At 39.0% G+C, this 21,677-nt stretch overlaps 1 protein-coding gene across 1 annotated transcript in view; it reads left to right on the top strand.

The window, feature by feature from the left end:
* Positions 1-21,677, top strand: part of ARFGEF1 (ADP ribosylation factor guanine nucleotide exchange factor 1) — an 86,744-nt gene that overhangs the window by 17,346 nt on the left and 47,721 nt on the right. The window contains exons 2-8 of the mRNA XM_038766776.1: positions 9,751-9,781; positions 10,327-10,483; positions 12,993-13,139; positions 15,115-15,294; positions 17,882-18,158; positions 18,886-18,999; positions 19,733-19,908. Coding sequence (XP_038622704.1) covers positions 9,751-9,781; positions 10,327-10,483; positions 12,993-13,139; positions 15,115-15,294; positions 17,882-18,158; positions 18,886-18,999; positions 19,733-19,908 — 1,082 coding nt within the window. The remainder of the gene's footprint in view (positions 1-9,750; positions 9,782-10,326; positions 10,484-12,992; positions 13,140-15,114; positions 15,295-17,881; positions 18,159-18,885; positions 19,000-19,732; positions 19,909-21,677) is intronic.

Below are 21,677 nucleotides of genomic sequence, written 5' to 3'. Positions count from 1 at the left end.
CCAAGCTAGCTCTCTTCCTCCCTTCAAGGCCCTGCTGAGAGCTCACCTCCTCCAGGAGGCCTTCCCAGACTGAGCCCCTTCCTTCCTCTCCCCCTCGTCCCCCTCTCCATCCCCCCATCTTACCTCCTTCCCTTCCCCACAGCACCTGTATATATGTATATATGGTTGTACATATTTACTACTCTATTTATTTATTTATTTATTTATTTGTTTGTTTATTTGTTTTACTTGTACATTTCTATCCTATTTATTTTATTTTGTTGGTATGTTTGGTTCTGTTCTCTGTCTCCCCCTTTTAGACTGTGAGCCCACTGTTGGGTAGGGACTGTCTCTATGTGTTGCCAATCTGTACTTCCCAAGCGCTTAGTACAGTGCTCTGCACATAGTAAGCGCTCAATAAATACGATTGATTGATTGATTGATTGATCCCTGCTGGGCCCTTGCCAACTCCACCAAGAAGAGCAGACCAGCCTCGTCTGCCCATCCTGCCCAAAAAAGCTTCCCCTCCCCCCTGCCAAGCCAATTCCATGGGGGCCACAGTCCTCCCTGCCCTCATTAAATTGGCACCTATGCTTTTCTATACTGACACAAGTATTCCACATTTCAGTATTTACTAAAGGGTATATTTTAGTCATCAATTCAATCGTATTTGAGTCCCTAGTGAGGGTAGAGCAATGTACACTAAGCCCTTAGGAGAGTACAATATCTAATGTTCAGAAGACAAAATTCTTATCCATTAGGTGTTTTCCTCCCTCTGTGGATCTATTTATCATTACTATATTGCCACCCTTCCCGAGATAACATTCCAGCCACCCAGTGAAGTGTTTCCTTTTGTTTGTTTGAACTTTTTACCTTCTAGTTTCAATTAACGACCTCTTGTTCCTGTGTGGTGAGGCTTGGTGATCAAAAATTCTGTGTTCACCCCATCCACACTCTTCAAGGATTTGTCAAATTGGTTTCTGTTGAACTGGCCAAGAATAATTGGAACTTCAATAATAATTAGAATTTGTATAACTCTGAAACAAACTCGGAAGCTTTATTTGCTCTTGTACTATGCCAGGGTAGTATTTCTTTGCGGGATAAAATTCAGATAAATGAAAATCACTGACTAAATGTGACTCATTTTTGCCTTAGCCGTAATAGCCTTTATGACGCAGCATCCTTGCAGATAAGTACAGAAAATTTACCAGCCCACCCACCCCCAAAGGAGTACATTGTTAATAGAATGAATTGAATTAACATATCTTCCTACTTGTTGTTTGCCCTATTTCTGCATGGAAAGGTTACCTCAAAAATTACAATTTCTTCTTGATTTCATGTTATGTGGAGGTGTAGCTACATTGTAGAATGAATATGAAGTGTCTCATTGCCCACATTGTACTTAATTTCCATTATGTCTTACTCTCTTCTTTTCCTCTCAGATCATTTAGAGTCCTTCTCCACATTCATTTCCTCTCCTGCTCCTCTGTGCCATTAGCTTTTGTTATTCTTGCATGCAGATAGATTTTCTGTCTTTCTAAGCACCATGAAATTTTTTAAAGGGTATTTGATAAGGGCTTACTACGTGCCAGGCACTGTAATAAGCGCTGGGGTAGTTACAGGACAATCAGTTTGGACGCAGTCCATGTCCCACAGAGGGCTTATGGTCTTAATTCCCCTTTTACAGATGAAGTAGCTGAGACACAGAAAAGTGAAGTTAGTTGCCCAAGGTCACACAGCAGACAAATGATTAGAACCCAGATCCTCCTACTCCCAGGCCTGTGCTGTTTCCGCTAGGCTGTGCTGCTTTTCATCTTCAGTATCTCTTTACTTTCTTTTTTTTCCCTTAACTGTGGAAATTTTCCGTGCTATAACTCTGCGTATTTTTCCATACCATTCATTCTTTTATATATATGGACGTAGAGACATTCTGTTTACCTTATATCTCTCCCAGTGCTTAGAACAGTGCTTGGCACATAGTAAGCACTTAACAAATACCATAATTATTATTACTGTAGGCAGGCCTCCCCTGGCAAGAAGCTGGGTCTCCGCTCCCCCAAGTTTATCACACACTCACACACCCCCTGGGCAGTTTTTGCCGTTCCCAGGTTAGTGGTTCCAGTCTTAAGCCTGCCTGCTGGCTCACCCCCTTCACTAGCCACCCAGCCAAATCTTAAAGCCGTTAATCTTTCCAACAATCACCATTCCCTGCCTTCCAGCTGGGGCTTGTGCCTTAGCACGGAGTGACTGGGAGAAGACCTGACCTTTGATGCTTCAGTATTGTAATTGGCACTAGCACACATGGTAAAGGACAGGGTTTAAAAGAAATCCAATGTATACTTTTTAATCACCATCGATTATATATCCAGCTTCACTCTACAAAATTCATTATAGCCTAAGATATATCAAACCACAGTAAATCCTCATCAGTTCCATTCCTCTCAAGTCAGCCTACGTGCTGTCTCTCGTTTAATGTCTCGCCACTGACCTGCCATTATGCCTTCCTTTCTGTTTGACACTCCCTCCCCCCTTCACATCCAGGAGGCAGCTGTTCTTCCCGTCTTTAAGGCCTTTCTGAAATCACATCTCTTCCAGGAGGCCTTCCCTGATTAACCTATCATCACCCCTGTTTCTCCTCCTCACCCACCAACTGCCACTTCAGCACTTCTGCTTCATTGCTTAGAAAAGTGCTTGGCACACAGTAAGTTCTTATCAAATGCCATTATTATTATTATCTAAGCATTTGAATGTTCACACCTCACTGTTGAACTTATGTAAACATATGTTTCTACTCTATTGCTTCTAACTATGGGAAATTTATTTTAGTGTCTGTCTCCCCTGCTTGATTGTAAGCCCCTTGAGGGCAGAGATCATGTTTACTAACTCTGTTGTAGTCTCCTGAGCACTTTGTACAGAGCTCTGCAAAGAGTAGCTACTCAGTGGATGTTACTGATAGATTGAAATCAGAATCAAGGGTAAAAGTTCATTTGGAGTTAGCAGAAGATTGAAGTATTTTTAGTTTTATGAAAGTTGTGTGTCTTTGAGCTTTGAGTGTCCCAAGCGCTTAGTACGGTGCTCTGCACATAGTAAGCACTCAATAAATACGATTGATTGATTGATTGATTGATTTGAGTGAGAGTGAGTAAAGAGTGAGAAGAAAAGTAGGCAGAAAAGGAGTTGTCATAGTGGTACAGAGAGAATCGGGAAAGAATGTTTTAAAGGAGGAGGCGATTTTGGCAGGAGCAGTTTAAGTAGTGTCAGCTGTGTGACTTTGGGCAAGTCATTTAACTTCTCTGTGCCTCAATTACCTCATCTGTAAAATGGGGATGAAGACTGAGCCTCCTGTGGGACAAGCTGATCACCTTGTAACCTCCCCAGAGCTTAGGACAGTGCTTTGCACATAGTAAGTGCTTAATAAATGCCATCATTATTATTATTAATGGTCAGGGTACAAACCATGTTGAAGAGGTTGAGGGGAGAGTTGGCCAAGAAGTAACAGAGGCAGCTAGTGTCGACTATATTCAAAGAGTTAGAGGCAGGGTGCACCTCACCTAGCAGCGAAGGAAGAGGCTGATACATGTGTAACAGCTTGTGTGTGTCCTTTGCTAACTCAGTGCAACCAGAGAATGTGTAAAACTATAGCAAGGTAGATGGCCCAAAAGGGGACTTTAGAATCCAATCCTATCTGTACTTCTCTTTCGTTAGAGCCCCAATTTTACATTTCAGTGTAGTCACTAACCAGCTTTTCCAATACCTCTGAAAGAAAACTGGATGAACAATTTTATTCTTATTGTTGAAGGTGACAGTATTATAGGTGGTAAAAACTAAAGTGCACATCAGTTGATTTGCCTAGAAGTTGTGAGGGCTGTGGCAATGCAAGGATTAAAAATTCATAAAATTGGCTACCACGTATTGGATTACTATTCCACCACTCCTATTATTCCTTGATAAAATAGGGGAAGGTATTTGATTTTAAACTCATAGATTCTGTCACATTTGGTGTTACTAAAACAGTCTTATTTTGCCCATCTTTTTGATAGAACTCATTCTAAGGTTAATCTTGATTAGGAGGCCTTTCCCTATCCAAAGGGCCTTGGATTTCCATTCTAAGACACTAATTTCAGTCAGATAAAGAAAAAAATCCGAAAGTTACTAAATAATAATTTTAGCAGTTAACAGCTGGAACATTCTCACTGCCTTTATTTCAGAACTGTTCTGTTAATTTGGTCTTTTTTATTACCTATAAACTGTTTTCACCTTCAAGATGAGATTTGGGAAAGCAGCACGGCCTAGTGGAAAGATGTTTGGCCTGGGAGTCAGAGGACCTGAGTTCTAATCCCAGCTCTACCACTTGTCTGCTGTGTGACCTTAGGCAGGTCACTTAACTTCTCTGAGCTTCAGTTTCCTCAATGTAAAATGGGGATTCAGTACCTGTTCCCCTTCCTATTTAGACTGTAAGCCCCAATGTGGAACAGGGACTGTGTCCAACCTGATTAACTTGTATCTATCCCAGTGCTTAGAGCAGTGCTAGACACATAGTAAATGCCTGTAAAATACCATTATTATTTGATATGTTGATTAACAATTGTAGGATCTCTGAAACTTCTCTACAAATCAGTCTGAGAACAACTTGGTGAAAGTAATGTTGTAACTGGAAATTAAATGAAATATGTTACTGTGAATGAATCCATCAACAGTGCATTTTCAAGTATCAGAGCTGAGATTATTTAGCAAATGAAAATGACACCAAAGCCAGAAATTTTACCTTGAGTTTTCCAGTGGAAATAAAACACTAAATTCATCAAGAGTATTTATTGAGTACCTACTGCGTGCAAAACACTTCACTAAGAACATGGGAGGGTACAGTGCAAACAAAGAAAGACAATCACTGCTCTCCCAGGATTTACAATCAAATGCTGAGGATAGACAGACCAAAATTATTTGCAAGTTGTTGGGACCAAGAGGAAGAAAAAGGTATCAGGAACACAAATGCATCAGGAATCAGGGTAGGCTTCCTGGAGAGGTTGGATTTTAGGAGGGCTTTGAAGATGGAGAGCTGTGGCCTCACGGATTGTGGGGGGTAAGGGAGCAGCGTAAAGCAAGAGGTCAGAAGCTAGGGAGTTGAGTGAAATTCAGTTAAAGATGAGCTTGAGAGCAGTTTTGGCTTTTTATTCATGTATGTATTGACAGTGCAGGAGGAGTACTCAGCTGGAAATATGGAATACAGGAGCCCGGAATATTTGGTCCTTTTCTTGCCTTTTGGATGTGTACAGCTATAATTACACACAATTCTCCTTTCCATTTCTTCTTCCCCCACTAGTAAGAATCTGTGAACCTTTCATGGCAGTCTATCAAGGTGCTCTGGGTTCAAGCAAATGTTAGATTTTAGAATTCTTGGATTCGTATATGACATTAAATTCTTTGGGGGCAGTACTCATGTCCTACTTTTCTACTCTCCCAAGCACTAAATAAACAGACAAATTCCCGGCCTACCTCCTAGAGACCTTCCATGACTAACCCCTTAAATCCCTTCCCTATGCATTAGCTGAGTACCACTGAAGCACTTCAGTACTCACCCCAGGCTCACAACACTTATATAAATATCCTTACACTCTGCTGTTTTCCCTATCCATAATTTATCTTAATGTCTGCCATCCCCTTTAGATTGTAAGGGCCTTGTGATCAGGTATTGTGTCCACCAACTCCATTGTATTATATGTACCCAAGTTTTAGTGCAGTGCTTTGCATACAATATCTACTCAATAAATACCATTGATTGACCGATGCTGTATCTGAGACTTAAACGGAAATATTCTTTTAAGTTGAAGTGAAACTAAATGTGGCGGTTAGTGCAGTGGGCAGAATGGGCTCAGAAATTACCGGTTAAGAATTTTTAACCCTAGACTATTTGCATTTTCAGATCCCCAAATGGCCTCATTTTCCAGAACAGTAGTCCTAAAGCTGTTCAGGCTAGCCAGAATGCAAACAGAGGAGGAAGAGTCATTTGCTGACTGTAAGCCACTTCTCCAAGTATCCCTTCTCTCTATCTTTTTTTTTTTTTTGAAGACCAGGTGGCAGCAGTAATCCTGTTCAAGATATCAATCAGTAGTATTTACTGAGGCACACACCAGAGGCAAAACACATGTTTCCTGCCTTCAAGGCACTTAGAGTGTAGTGGAGCAGACAGACATAAATTTACAAATAATACACCCAATTTTCTTATCACATGATTAAGAAATACCTGCCCTGTAATACTCACCTGTTCGCCCACGTGTGATCTCATCTTGGCACAGATATGAGTTACCAGAAGAGCATTCCCTATTTTCCTAATCCTTTCAAGCCAAACCACATGTTGAAAACACACTGAGGTAGAACTAAGGGTAGTGTGAGCAGGAAGAAGGAGGCCATTACAGGTAGTAGAACAAATCTATCTGGATAAAGTACTGAGGAAATAGTTGAATATGCAGTTAAATGTTTATGTATTCATAAGTGCAGTATGGTTAGAAATAGATGAGTCATAAGGGTGGTTGTTGGGTTGGCATATGCAGTGCCCAGGGAAAGGTCAGGAACAATGGGAACCCCCCACACACAACTCCTGGGGGTGATAGTTTCTGTTGGGAAGCAGCATGGAATAGTGGAAAGAAAACAGACCTAAGAGCCCTGGGTTCTAATCTCAGCCCCCAGTTGCCTGCTGTGTGACCCTGGACAAGTCATTTCTCTGTCCTTCAATTGTAAAATGGGGATTCAATACCTGTTCTTCCTTCTACTGAAAAAGTGAGTCCCTTGTGGAATAGGGACTCTGTCCAATCTGATTATGTCTTGTCTACCCAAGTGCTTAGGATGGTGTTTGGCACTTAGTAAGTGTTTAACAAATCCCAATTTTTTTTTAAAAAAAGGCAGTGGGAGCAATAGGGCTTGCTGGCCAAACTTGTTGAAACAGAGAGCTTTCACTCCATTTACACAAGACAAATGCTTGTCCTAACACAAATTGGAGTATGACTCAGTAGATTCGCATCCGTGAAAGGCATTTACCTCTGTTAATCCCCCTAAACATTAGTAGTATTTTAATTAAGAATTGATGCAGCACTCAGCCTCCTTTTCATTGCTTTCTTGATTCTTCACACAAAAACTTGGAATCATCTTTTCCTCAGCAACTGCAGAAAGCTTGTTAGTTATAACAGATTTTTTAATTACAGAAGGCATCTGCTTAATTCATCTCTGCAGAAAAAAACTTAAGACTGGATGTTAGTACAAGTAGATTAAGGAGTTACCTAATTTTTGAGGTGTTTGCTGATTAAAATGATTAAAAGTTTGATTTCAAGAACTTGGTTTGCTTGTGGTGTCTCTTTTTCTACTCCTGTTTTTGAATTAGAACAAGGGACTGTTTTGTGTCAGTGGCTTGCTTTTCCAGGGATGAGAGAGGACAGAAGGTTGGTTTCATAATTTTAACAAATTAAGTGAGCAATAAAGTAGATGGAAATTTTTTTGCCTTCAGATAGAATGAATGTTATTTATTTTAGTGCCTCTTGATGAAGTATCCAAGGCAAGGCGTAAATACAGTCTTTTCTTTCAAGAGAGATACAAAGCAAGGGTTAGGTACAGGAAATCTAATCTCAGAACTTCCGTAGCTCATGATAGGAATGATAATAATTTTGACTTAGGCACTTTTTATGTACTAAGCACAGAGGTAGATATAAGGTTATCAGATCGGACACACATTTTATCTGGGGCCTAGAACTTTTTGAGTGAACCCTAAAAGATGGGTTGATGCTGCAGGTAGGAAGTCAGAGTAAATTATGGAGAAAGTGAAAGTAGCATATCAGAATGCTGTTCATTTAGTACTTTACCTGCTGTTGTACTTCTTAAATGTCGTCTTAGTACAATTTTTTTAATTGTTTGTTTGTTAAGCACTTATGATGCTCCAAGTACTGTTTTAAGCCCTGGGGTAGATACAAGCTAATCAGTTTGGACCTAATCCATGTCCCACACGGGGCTTTACAGTCTTAACCATCATTTTACAGATGAGGCAACTAAGGTACAGAGAAGAGAAGTGTTGTTTAAGGTCAAGGTCTCACAACAGTCAAGTGGCGGAGCTGAGATTAGAACCCAGGTCCTTCTGACTCCCAAGCCCGTACTCTATCCACTAGGACATGCTGATTCTCGGTGCATTTCATTCAGTAGGAGCTCAATACCTATAATTACTACCACTATTTCTACTCCCCAGCCTACGTTCTTTACACCTCCCAGTGAATCATTTCACTGTTCCTCATCCTCCCCCTCCCACCTCTAGCCCCTACCTTGTGAACTCCCATCCCCTTAAAATCCACCAGATCACAACCCTTCCCCAGCCCTAAAGCCCTCTTGAAATCTAATGGGGGATAAACACAAAAAGTATTTGGAAATAGGGGAGGAGGAGGAAGAACAGGGATATAACAAGTAGTAGTACACATTGTATTTACTTGCATAATTACCACACTTTTTGTCATAATTTTTGTAATATTAAAACAAGCAGACTTTTTAATAAAGTGGGTCATATAAGAATTAATTTTAGCAATAAGGAGAAAAGGAGAAGTAAAGGAGAAATTAAAAGAAGGGAGAAGTTCTGTAAGAGGGCACTTGAGACTACTTCTCTTTTATTGTATTCTCCCAAGTCCTTTGTACAATAGGCACTGTACTTTCTCCAGCCCCTGGACCTCACGTTCTTCTGCTTTTCTTCCCAGGCTGTGGTTTGCATTGCTTATAATTCCGTCGCACCCAAAATAATCTATTTCCTTCCCTAAAATTAGGGCGGGGCATTACGTAAGTATGGCATGTATCAGGATAAAGGTAGATAGTGGAATATATCGAGGATTGGTATAATGAACAAGAATGGCAGTTGAGTTGACACAACAGAGATGTAAATTCAGTCAATCAATTAAATATATTTATTGAGGGCTTACTGTGTGCAGAGAATTGTACTAAGCACTTGGGAGAGTACAGTATAACAGGGTTTAATAGACCTATTCCCTGCCCACATCAAGCTCATAGTCTAGAAGGAGGTCACAGTCTAGAAGGAAAACCTTAACCTAGGAAGGCTTCCTGGAGGAGGGGGGCTTCTCATCTGCAGTAAATCATAATTTCAAGAAGGCGTAAGCATAAATTCTGTACCTGGTCCTTAAAGCCATCTATCTGTCTACATCTGCCTAGCTCCAGTTGAAGGTAATAGAAGCTGAGCAGATTAAAAACTAGATTTTTTTCAGACAGTGTGGTCCTTAAATGTTTGTGAATCCACTCAAAGTGTAATCATTATTTCCTGTTAAATCAGAGCATGTGGGGAAAAGTAAAACACTTGGGATCTCAGTTCAGAAGTACATATATTTTTTTTTAAATGGCACTTATTAAGCATTTGCTATGTGCCAGGTACTGTGGTAAATGCTGGGGTAGATAGTAGGTAAGCAGGTTGGACACAGTCCATATTCCGTATTTTCACATAGATATATGTGAAAAATTGTACGCAAGTTTGAGTATGTTTTTTCAGAGCTGTGCATGAATTTCATTAATGATATTCATAATTATTCAAAGTTAACATCCTTGGCAAATTGTGGAAATTCTTCTACAAACCTGCTCATTAATTGTCACCCCAAATTGAGTTTCAGTCCATTTATATTCATGCTACAATTTCCATCTGTTCCGAGAAATTAACAAACACAATTTGACATTACTGTAATCAGGTTACTTTTCTTTACTGATGCTTCTGTGATTAAAATTTCTAATATGATTTTTCTTTTCCAGAGGAGATAAAAGCTGAAACCGAGAAACAAAGGTTTGTGGCAATGTTTGCCTTTCATTTTGATTGAGAGTAAATTGATCATTTGTCTTTTAAAACTCAAATGTGAATAGTTTATGAATTTTAGTTTTTTAATTTGAGCCAAGACATTCTCTACGTGTAGTTTCTATAGCAACCACTCGATTTTTCTTACATTTTAGAATCAAAATTATAAGCTTCATGTCAGAGTAATAAATATCTTTATTAATGCAGTTGTAGCAGTACAACTATAGAAAAGCAAGACTATATTCTCCTCAAATTGACAATCACACCAAATATTACATTTTAAAATAGTACAGGATGTTCAGAAATTATATTTATTTTATCATCTTATTTATGCTTATTTACTCATGTTCCCCAATATCAGGTTTCTGTAACTGAAAGGCATATTATTTAGCATTAGAACAAATAGATACTGGAGAATATTTTGCATTGATTATACAGGTCACCAATTGTGAATTTTTCTGTAGGTATATCTTGATATAAGACACTGTTAAAGTAGTACATGGAGAATTTTAATCCTGATTTTCTTTTGTGTTTAGTCCCCCTCATGGAGAAGTAAAAGCTGATTCAAGCACTCTTCCACCAGTCAAATCAAAGACAAATTTTATTGAAGCAGACAAGTACTTCCTACCATTTGAGTTGGCTTGCCAGTCTAAATGTCCACGGATTGTTAGTACATCTCTAGATTGTTTACAGGTCTGTATGAAACCCTGTTAATAGAAGCCTGCATGTTTTAAAGTATATTTAAAATCCAAGTGTATTTGGGGATTCGAACTTCGCTGTGACAGCTTCACATATACAGAAATTCCCCTTATAAGGCTGTTGCAATAGCAATATTTAATTTTATTGCCATTAAACTTACAGTGCTCACTTGAAGTAAATCTTTTAAATTTACCTTGGCCTAAGCTCTTTTCTTCCTCATCCTTGAAGTGTTTTGATTCACTTGAATAGCTCAAATAGTGATTCAATTCTGCATAGACAATAAATAGGATATGAAAGGCATCTCTTCGTAGACTAGGTACTCTGTACATTTGCAAATAAAAGAAAATTCAAAATAGTTTTTTAATGGTATTATTATTATTATTATTTATTATTATTATTATTATGGTATTTGTTAAGTGTTTACTATGTGCCACTGTTCTAAGCACTGGGGTAAGATAGTCAAGATGGACACAGTCCCTGTCCCACATAGGGCTCATAGTGTGCGTTGCTATTGGATCCTGAAACTATATTCTGTCTTTGGACATATTTATTAATAGAGTTAATGTTGTTTTGGTCAATTTTTTCAAACTTGGAAATGCAATAATTTACATGATTTCCTTTGGGTCTTCCTTTAGCACTCTTTCACCTAATTCTATTTTCGTGGAACCAATTAATAGTGCTAACTGGAGTGAGATAGTATGTCTTTTTTTTTTTTTTAGAAAATTCTGGGAATGATTCATTATGAACATAGACACTTCAGTAGGAACTGCCTAGATTCATTGTCTTATTTATTGAGCACTTGCCAAGGGCAAAGCACTGTATTAAGCACCTGGGAGCATACAATATAACAATAAACAGACACATTCCTTGCTCAGGAGGAGCTTACAGTCTAGAGATGAGTTTACTTGGTTTCTTCAGCTCTAATTCCAGGTTGACTGACAGGCTGTCCTTGCTACTTCTCTTATCCAGAATTTATTCCAGTAATGGAACTAGCTAGGGTGGGAAAGCTGCGTTTGGAATAGCTTGATCAAAAACCCATTCATTCAATTGTATTTATTGAGCACTAACTGTGTGCAGAGGACTGTACTAAACACACTTCAGGTCCCTCCTCCTCATTGTGTTAGAGCAAGTCAGCCTCTCTCTGATTTTGAACAAAACTCTTTTCAAAGCGTTATGAGATATTATGGCAGGAGGCATTATAAGGATTAAAGAGCTATAGATAATAATTATGGCTTGTAGAACTTCATCTTTCTCAGTTCTGTTTTATATTACTTCACCAGAAGTCTAGTAATTTTGGAGACCAGTGTTAAACCATCGGATACAGAAACATTATTATTTCTTTTTAGAAAAACTTGCATTCCATAACATTGAAGATTTTCTTCAGGTCGTGATATCTTTGTTGATTTGAGATTCATAGGTTTTACAAATACAGACAGAATGGCATTTTAGGTTGTGGTATTTCTGTGACATTCAAACCCAGCATTTTTGCAATCATAAACCCTTCGAGTTGGAAGAGAACTCAAGCAAGTCATCCTGTCAAGTCCTCTGCCTGGTAAAAAAAAAAAAAAAAAAAAAAGATGGCATAGTGGAAAGGTGCCTAGGGCAAGGAGCCAGCCAGGGGACGCAGGATCAAGTCCCAACTCTGCCATCAATTTGCTGGGTGAGCCTGGAAAAGTCATTGAACCTCTCAGGGCTTTATCTGCAAAATGGGGTTAAGGTACCAGCTGCTGTTCCCTCATAGATTCCCATCCACATCTGGGACAGAGTCTGTGTCCTTTGGGATGATCTTGTGACGAGCAGCGTGGCTTAGTGGAAAGAGCATGGGCTTGGGAGTCCGAAGATGTGGGTTCTAATCCCGCCCCCTCCACTTGTCCGCTGTGTGACCTTAAGCAAGTCACTTAACTTCTCTGTGCCCGTTACCCCATCTGTAAAATGGGGATTAAAAGTGTGAGCCGCACATGGGTCAACCTGATTACCCTGTATCTACCCCAGCTCTTAGAACAGTGCTTGGCACATAGTGAGCACTTCACAAATACCATAATTATCATTATTATTATTGTGTCTTCCTCACCATGCCACATAGTGCTTGGCACATATTGCTTAATAACCATTATTCTAGTAACCTACAACAATAATAAAATATTTGTGCTGCGCTACACTCCCCCACACACAGTTATCCCATTTTGGGACTGACCGTGGGTGACACCCCCCAGTAATCTAGGTTGAGCCACTGATTAATTACTACTCTGTGACTACATCTGTCCAGTCAGTTATGCATCCTAATTAGATACTGTATCCCTAGCTGGTTGGTGAGACCGTCTTGTGAAATGGCATTTGAGGTCTCATTCGTTAATGAGTAGCCTTGATATTATTCAGATACATCCTTACTCCCTCATTCTTAATGTGTAGTTAGCATGTGGTGAATCCAACCTTTGTATGCATTCAACTGTTTAGATTTTTATATAGATTTTTCCATTAAAATATACCTTTTTTTCCTCCCCAGAAACTTATTGCATATGGACACTTAACTGGCAATGCACCAGATAGTACAGCTCCAGGTAAAAAATTAATCGATAGAATCATTGAGACAATATGTGGCTGCTTTCAAGGCCCTCAAACAGACGAAGGAGTTCAGCTGCAGATAATAAAGGTAATTGATTATTTAAAGTAAATTCAGTTTATGCCTCTCGCATACTTTAGGAATTCTAATCCCTGAGTACTCGCCATAAAAAAAACTTCAGGATAGTCAATCTTTGGAAATTCAACTGATTGTTAATTATTAGATGGGCTACATATGTTAATTATTAGATGGGCTACTCTTGCTAACGTTTCATTGGGCTTTTGGCATCAAGATCAAATTTGTCAACCTTTGCTTCAATCTGTCCGTCATGTACCTTCTTCTGCGGGCTCCTCCCGGTACATTTCCACTCACCAGTGTGGTTTTTCATTGAGGACGATGTGCCGCTTCTGGGATTTGGGGCTATCATTATCATCATCAACCAAGGAGTCTGAGTGCTTACTGTGTGCAAACCACTATACTAAGCACTTGGGAGAGTACAATGCTCCCTTTTCAGTGACGGAAAAGACCAGGACCAGTGTGTAACCAGCAGTCCTGTCTTACGCAGTGTATGTATGTGGATTGCAACCCCAGCTGCTGTTTTTAGAGCCTGTTTTTTGTGACTGCTTTTATGCCTAATGGGTCGTCCAAATACCATGGCAGGAACAGCTTCTGTGTCTCTGCTGTATTCCAACTTGTTCTGTACTACAGTCACATTCCAACATTCTGCAATTATTCCCATTGTTGGAAACCATGTTTCTTTGTGTCATTTGGACTATTTTTATGCCCACTTTGCTTAATAACCCACATGCTTCTAATCTGCTGCCTAATGAAGTTTATTCAGTAAGCACTGGTTGTAATAAACCTCAGTCCTGGGCAGAGACCATGCATGCACTTTGCAGCATGCTTCTCTCCTTGCTTCTGATAGCGGACCAGTTTCATGATGTTGGGCTACCTACCCTCTAGGCCTATTTTCCTCTCCATTTAACATGTGGTTTATAAAGGGATAAAACTGCCCGTGATACTGTGTAACATGAAGCAGACCCAGCTTTTATCGGCAAAAGAAATACTTGTTACTGCTTTTTGTTCTGTAATTTTGAATGATTTTGATGTCATGCATTTTTGCCAAGGTTCCCAAAGCCAGCAGGCTTTGTGGGGTTTTTTTTTTAAATCTTTTTTCTTTTACTTTTTCTTCCTTTCCCCATGAGCCTCCATCCAGAGACTCTCCATTCCACCAAGGCAAACATTCTCTTTGTTCCCCCTTTTCTTCTTATTTCCAACCTGTGCTCTATGTTAGTCCCTCAACAGTTGGAAAAACCTTCCATTTGGCAGCAGTGAAATGTCCTCCTAGGGACTTCCCGAATCCCTCTACCTCCCACTGCCCTGCTGGATGGAGTCGAAGTTAAATAAAGATGTCTTTCTTACCCTGCCCAATCAGCAAATCACTCAGACCACTGTTGAGGACAGGAATTCCTTGCACTAAATTTGATTTATTAACACCGGTAAATGAAGGAACTGATAGCTGCTTTGACACAATGTCAATTTTCAAAGAGAGGAATGATAGCCTTTAATGTTTTATTCAGCCAGAGGTTTCAGAACACCCTTTACCAAACAATAACCCACAATATTTTATCCTGTGTCCACAGGGTACTTTGCAGTTTAATCCCAAAGAAACTCCTTAAATCTGACATGGTAGTATATTGTGCTGTTTTACTTGCAACTTGTGAATTCACATGAATATTATCTTTATCATGAACTTTGCAGAATTCAAATTCATATAAAGTGTAACGTTTTAACTGTAATATCTATGCAGTTTATTCAGAGCCTCAGCCAAAGAAAAATGTACCATGTCATCCAAATGATGAAAATTTGTTGTTAAATTATTTGCCATTCCTTTTTTAATATATGCAAGCTCAATTGAACAGTATAGATTTCAAGCCCGCATCTCTTTTCACAGTATTCACTGCCCCTGTTTGCAAGAAATGTTATTGCTATTGGTTTTTGAGATTAAAGCTCCAGTACCTGCAGAAAGAAAATTGTTTTAATTGTGAACTTTGTTGTTTTTTAGGCGTTACTCACTGCAGTAACATCTCAACACATAGAAATTCATGAAGGTACTGTGCTGCAGGCTGTAAGGACGTGTTACAATATCTATTTAGCAAGCAAAAATCTCATCAATCAAACCACAGCCAAAGCCACTCTGACTCAAATGTTAAATGTTATATTTGCACGTATGGAAAATCAAGCAGTAAGTGTTTACAAATATTTTAATTTTTCACGATGACTATTGTTGGCCAAAGGAGATGGAAATTCAAAAAGAAATTAAGAACCGTTCTACATTGTACTAGTTTTAGATGCTTACGCTGAGAAATAACTTTTAGTAAACATTAGAAGACAGGTCCACTAGGTGCATTCCCACTTCCACTGCTTAATTGCTTTCTGAATTTGACCTGGTCGTTTCTTAGATTTCAGTTTACCTATTTGCAAAATTAGAATGGGAATGCTTGCCATCCACCTCATAAATATTCATGCAGGCTTTATGAATTAATGTTTTCAACACACTTTGAACTTCCTAGGAAAATGCTATATGGTTATAAAGTTTTTGACACTAATCATAATTACACCTCATTTTTTGTATTTGCACTTTTATTTTTCCAAAGTGCTTCCATGTCATTTAATCTCATGATACCCACATCCCTGTGAGAGAGGAAGAGGCAGGTGTTATTTTCCCGTTTTAGAAGAGGAAAGTAGAGCTAGAAAGGTTAAGTGCTGTCAGTCACACAACGGGCCGGGGGTAGGGCTGGCACTAAAACCGAGGTCTTCTGACTCCTGGTTCCATGCCCTTTCCACTAGATTACTCTGCCTTCCTAATTAATAAGAATATTGTCCTTTATTACTTAGTAGTAGTAGTAGTAGGGAAGCAGCGTGGTCTAATGGAAAGAGCATGGGCTTGGGAGTTAGTACATGGGTTCTAATCTCGGCTTTGCCACTTGTCTACTGTGTGACCTTGGGCAAATCACTTCACTTCTCTGTGCCTCAGTTACCTTAGCTGTAAAATGAGGATTAAGACCATGAGCCTCATGTTGTGGGACAGGGACTGTGTCCAATTTGATTACCTTGTATCTACCCCAGCGCTTAGAGTGTTTGTCAGATTTTAAATATGTCATCCAAACCATGATTTATTAGCAGTATAAATTGGCAATAGCCTGCTTGGCCCTCTTAAAAAATAAGTAGACTTTTCTGCCTATTGTTTCTTTTATCCTAAGCAGCTCTTTCCCACTACTTTCTTCCCTTAGACATATTTACATATTATGAATACTAATGCAAGCACAAACCAGTCCATTGCTGAGAAGTGTTCCACATGTGAAAATGCCCAAATTTATAAAATTCTAAACTTGAAGTACAAGTGCAAATTTGGGAATCATTTGAATTATACTACTGCATTGTCTGGTCCACTTGATATAAGCTCAGTATTCTGTGTCTAACTAATTACCCTCGAATGTCACCATCCCATCTGCCTTCATACTCTAATCTCCCCTATACTTAAAAAAACCTGGGGGTAAAACTGAAAAATTGCATGTTAACATGTGTTTAACATGTAACTCTTTGCTGCAGACAAACTACAAATAATTCATCTGCTTGCAATTTAAGACAGATGAATTATGTTTAGTTTATTTGTAGTAATTTGTAACTTAGGAGTAAAAATGTAGTTCCCCTTTTGTGTAAAATTTTACTATTGGTCAAAACAGGCTTTCCAAATCAAATAGTTATTATTTTATTTATTTGTTGTGTTATATAATAGTAAAGAGTATTTAATTTGGAAAGCCTGTTTTGGCCATTAGTCAAATTTTATTATTATTATAATTAAGTGCCGTCAAGTCGTTTTCAATTCATAGCAACTCAATGGATATACTTTATCCAGAACATCCTGTCCACTGCTATAATTCACAACCTTTCTAAAGGTTCTTCCATTATCGTTATGATCCCTATCCATCTAGCTGCTGGTCTGCCTCGTCCACGCTTTCCCTGGACTTTTCCCAGCATTAATGTCTTCTCCAGAGAATGAGTCCTCCTGATTATGTGTCCAAAATATGCTAATTTAAGTTGAGTTATCTGGCCTTCCAAAGACCATTTTGGTTTAATTTGTTCTAAAATCCATTTGTTTGTTTTTCGGGCAGTCCATGGTATTTGCAAAAGCCTTCTCCAATGCCACATTTCAAAAGAATCGATGTTTTTTCTATCCTGTTTTTTCACTGTCCAGCTTTCGAATCCATACATGGTCACTGGAAACACTATAGAGCTGACAGTTTGTATTTTTGTGGCAATTGTTTCATCAGCACATTTCATGACTTTTTCCAGGGTCTTCATAGCAAGTCTTTCTAACATTAATCTTGAGTGCATTTCTTGGCTACTAGTTCCTTTATTATTGATTATCGATCCCAGGAGAGAAAAATTGTCAACTATTTCAGTCTTATTTCCATATACAAAAGGGAAAATGCATTTTTACTCCCAGGTTACAAATTGTTTAAAGCAGATCATATTGTTAGGGATTTTACTATGTACTAAGCACTGGTGTAGGTACAAGTAATTAGATTGGACACAGTCCCTGCCCCACGTGGGGAGGCTCACAGTCTAAGCAGGAGGGAGGGCAGGCAATGAATCCCCATTTTAGAAAATAGGAATCTGAGCCAAAGAAATTGTGATGCGTCCAAGGTCACAGAGCTGGGATTAGGACCCAGGTCCTCTGACTCCTAGACCGGCCTCTTTAGGTCAAGCTGCTTCTTGTTTTCCCTTTGTAATTTATACAGAATAGTCATCCGTGTCCTCCTTTGCAGCTGCAGGAAGCTAAACAAATGGAAAAAGAACGCCACCGACAGCAGCACCATCTACTGCAGTCTCCAGTAAACCATCATGAGCTCGAGTCGCCTCAGCTGAGACACCTGCCACCTCAGACTATCGATCATTTAGCTCAAGACCACGAAGGAGAGCTTGACCACCATACGAATGATGTGGATAAGAGTCTTCATGATGATACGGAACCAGAAAACGGATCTGATCTTTCCAGTGCTGAAAACGAACAAACTGAAGCCGATCAGGCCACTGCAGCAGAAAGTAATCTTTTGGGCAGGGCGTTTGAGGAAAGTGGGTTGGAGGGATGAGAGCCTCGGGGCCTGTATAACTAATGAGAAAATGAGATTTTCTGTGTTGTCAATAAAAATGCATTCAGTTTGTGAAGATTTTCAGCTTGTTGCCACACTTATTTTTGGCACTTCCTTGGGGGCAGGGATCTTGGCTTCCAACTCCATTGTAATGTTCTTGCCCAAGCTTTTAGTGCAGTATTCTGCACAAGGTGCTCAATAAATACCATTGGTGGCTACTTAACGTAGAATTAGATTAATATATTAAGTTTGTCTTCTAGTCATGTGTTCTCATACAGAAGACAAATTCTCTTTTATCAGAGAGTATTTATTGAGCGCTTACTGTGTGCAGAGCACTAGAGTGCAGAGCAGAGCAGAGAGAAGGGACCGTAAATAATTTATAGACCTAAATAGGAGTATTTTGAATACTTTAAATCTATTGAAGCTTGCTTCTCCCTTTTCATTAAATATTTTGAAGATAGAATGCTATTTAGAATTCCTCGCTTCTGAAACTAAATAGATTTGTAATTATAGTTCTTACATGACTACTCCATTTTTCTCCTTTCCTCTTAAGATTTTGTTTGGCATAAAAATCTTTTCGTCATTTATTAAAGCCCTATTTTTGTTTTATGCTTGCAGGAAAAATTCAACATTTGTAGTTTTTCACTAATCACTCTTGATTGTATTTTTTTGTTTTAAAGCACTTTCTAAAAATGATGTGGAGATATATGATGGAGAAAACCATGAATGTGAAGATAAGGCACAAGACATTGTGCAGATCATTGTGCAAGAAATGGTGAACATAGTTGTTGGAGGTATCACGTTCCATTTTAAACTAGCTCTTCTATTCCTGCTGTGTAAGGCATGATCTGATTATAAAAAGAAGTCATTCTGGGTAACCGTACATAATGAAATGGTAAAAGTAGAAGCTTTCTCAAATTTCCTTGGTGGATTGGTTATCCATTAAGATCTATTTAAGAAAAAAAAGTAGATAAACGAAACTGTGGTTTATGATGAATAGTCATTTCAATTCCTGTCCCTGAGGAACTCATATAATATTCACTTTTGGAAATGGTATAAATGACCCTGAATTATTTTACTATTGTTAGGGTATAGTCCTGCTGATTAATCTTCTAAAGTTTTCATATGGTTGTTAATGTTTTCTCTTGATAGTTTAATATTATAAGCAATTTGTGGGCAGTAAAAATTATGAAGGCTTATTTAGAGAAAGTGTTTATATTTGTATCCCTGAAAAATGTGCAGTAATTTAAAATAAAAATTAGCAGATGTTTATGCCCTTCTTGGTTAATTTCCTATAACGTTTTATCACAGTAGTGATTTTCACTAGCGGCTGGAGTAAATTAAATGTTACAGAAATTCAGTTGGGTAAACATTCCTGTAATGAAAGTTTTTTCTAATGTGTTGTACTGAACATTGAATTTCATATTGTACGATTCATTAGGTGCTTTTTCATTTAACTGTTTCCTAGCTTGAAATTTCCTTAACCTGGACCCATTTTGACTTTTTAACTCTTTCCGTTGGTTTTAGATATGGGAGAAGGGACTGCTGATAGTGGAAATGTGGAATGTACAGTTGGAATCTTAGAGGATGGTAGCGACAGTGAAAATATTCAAGCAAATGGAATTCCAGGGACACCAATTTCTGTTGCTTATACACCATCCTTACCTGATGACAGATTGTCTGTCTCTTCTAATGACACTCAGGTACAAATGAAAGAATTCGAGGTATCTCACAAATCAGTGCAGGCTGAACCCCTCAAAGATAAAAGCTCTTCCTGTTATTTGTGGTGCTGATTATTTTTTCTATCAGGATAGTTGAATGTTTCTCTTATTTGACTGAAACATGTGAAGGTGATTATAGGGTACCGATGACAGTAAATTAGAGTTTTACTCATGAAAATAGAGTTCCTGTTCTGGATTGAGGAGTTAATCCTAGAATCAAAGGCCTGAAGAGACTTTTTAAAAAATCACATAATCTCTCCACCTGGTTTAGGTTAAATACAGCATGGGTAGGGGTCCTCTCCCACTTCCAGTCGAGACTACCAATGTTTCAATTAATCAGTCAATCAATCAGTCGTATTTATTGAGCACTTACTGTGTGCAGAGCACTGTACTAAGTGCTTGGGAAGTACAAGTTGGTAACATATAGAGACAGTCCCTACCCAACAGTGGGCTCACAGTCTAAAAAGTTTCATGATTCCCTTGAAAAGTTGCCTCACTTGAGTGGGATTCTTTTGTCCGATTGCCGGCCCTTGTTAAGAAAATAATAATAATAAATAATTATGACATTTGTTAAATGCTTACTGTGTGCCAAGCACTGTTCTAAACAGTGGGATAAATACAGGGTAATCTGGCTGTCCCATGTGGGGCTCACACTTTAATCCCCATTTTACAGAGGAGGTAACTGAGGCACAGAGAAGTTAAGTGACTTGTCTAAAGTCACCCAGCAGACAAGTGGCAGAGCCGGGATTAGAACCCATGTCCTTTGACTCCTAAACCCGTGCTCTTTGCACTAAGCCACGAAATAGCATGGGTTGGGCCTGGGCAAGTTTTAAACAGCCCTTTGGGCTTCCCAGATTAGGTTTTTTTTTTTTTGGACTGAGGGATTGGGCACATGCAGCTTTGCACGCATACATAATTGTTCTAGTCTACGGCTGAGACAATGAGAAAACCTTAAATGTGTGTATTCACCACTGGGCACAGAAGTACCACCCAGAAGTGAGGCTTGGTGAGAACATGGTTTGGACCCCAAAATGCTATGTTTCTGTGGTTTAGGTGGGCCAGGCAGCGGCCAGGGATTGGGGACTAGAAGATTTGGGGCTGGTTAGAGCTGTCAAATGGCAGTTTAGGCAGGGTAATAATTATCTTAATGTTCCCCGTGGAGGACAAAGCTTAAAAAAATCCCCACCACTCCCCATTTCCCCCCAAATACTTAAGAATTTGTTAGACATGAGGCACGTGAAGATTGAAGGACGTGCATAGGTGTTCTTTTTGGGGTGCTGAATGAATGGATGGCCATAAGGAATATTTGGGGTTGCTGAGGGAGAGAACCTTTAAAGGCAAGAGTGGTGAATGGTAAAGGGTGAGATTAAGTGCAGTAGCTGTTAATCTGAGGGCAAACACAATGCTTTCTTAAACTTTGTAGAAGAGTCTTGTTTCTGTGGAGTGAATAGGTGAGAGTTGGGTAATTTCCTTTAGCCATCCCTAAGTTGTATGCTTGAGAAAGCGGTGGTAATCTTAATGCTGCAATATTTTTTAACTTGTCGTTAGAGTCTCAGACTGTTGCAGCTATACCAAATAAATGCATGTATAGTCGGATAGTGATAACCCAAATGTTCAGAGTAATTGGGTTAGTTGTTGCAAATAAACTCTTCTGAGTTTCCTTACTGCAGGGAAGAACAAAAGTCCCTCTTTTCACCTCAGAACAAGGGCTAGGATAATAATACCTGGACTCACCCTGAAGTCAGAAAAGG

This window comes from Tachyglossus aculeatus, chromosome 25 (genome assembly GCF_015852505.1).
Source record: "Tachyglossus aculeatus isolate mTacAcu1 chromosome 25, mTacAcu1.pri, whole genome shotgun sequence".
Taxonomy (NCBI): domain Eukaryota; kingdom Metazoa; phylum Chordata; class Mammalia; order Monotremata; family Tachyglossidae; genus Tachyglossus; species Tachyglossus aculeatus.
This window is presented reverse-complemented; position numbering and strand designations above follow the sequence as displayed.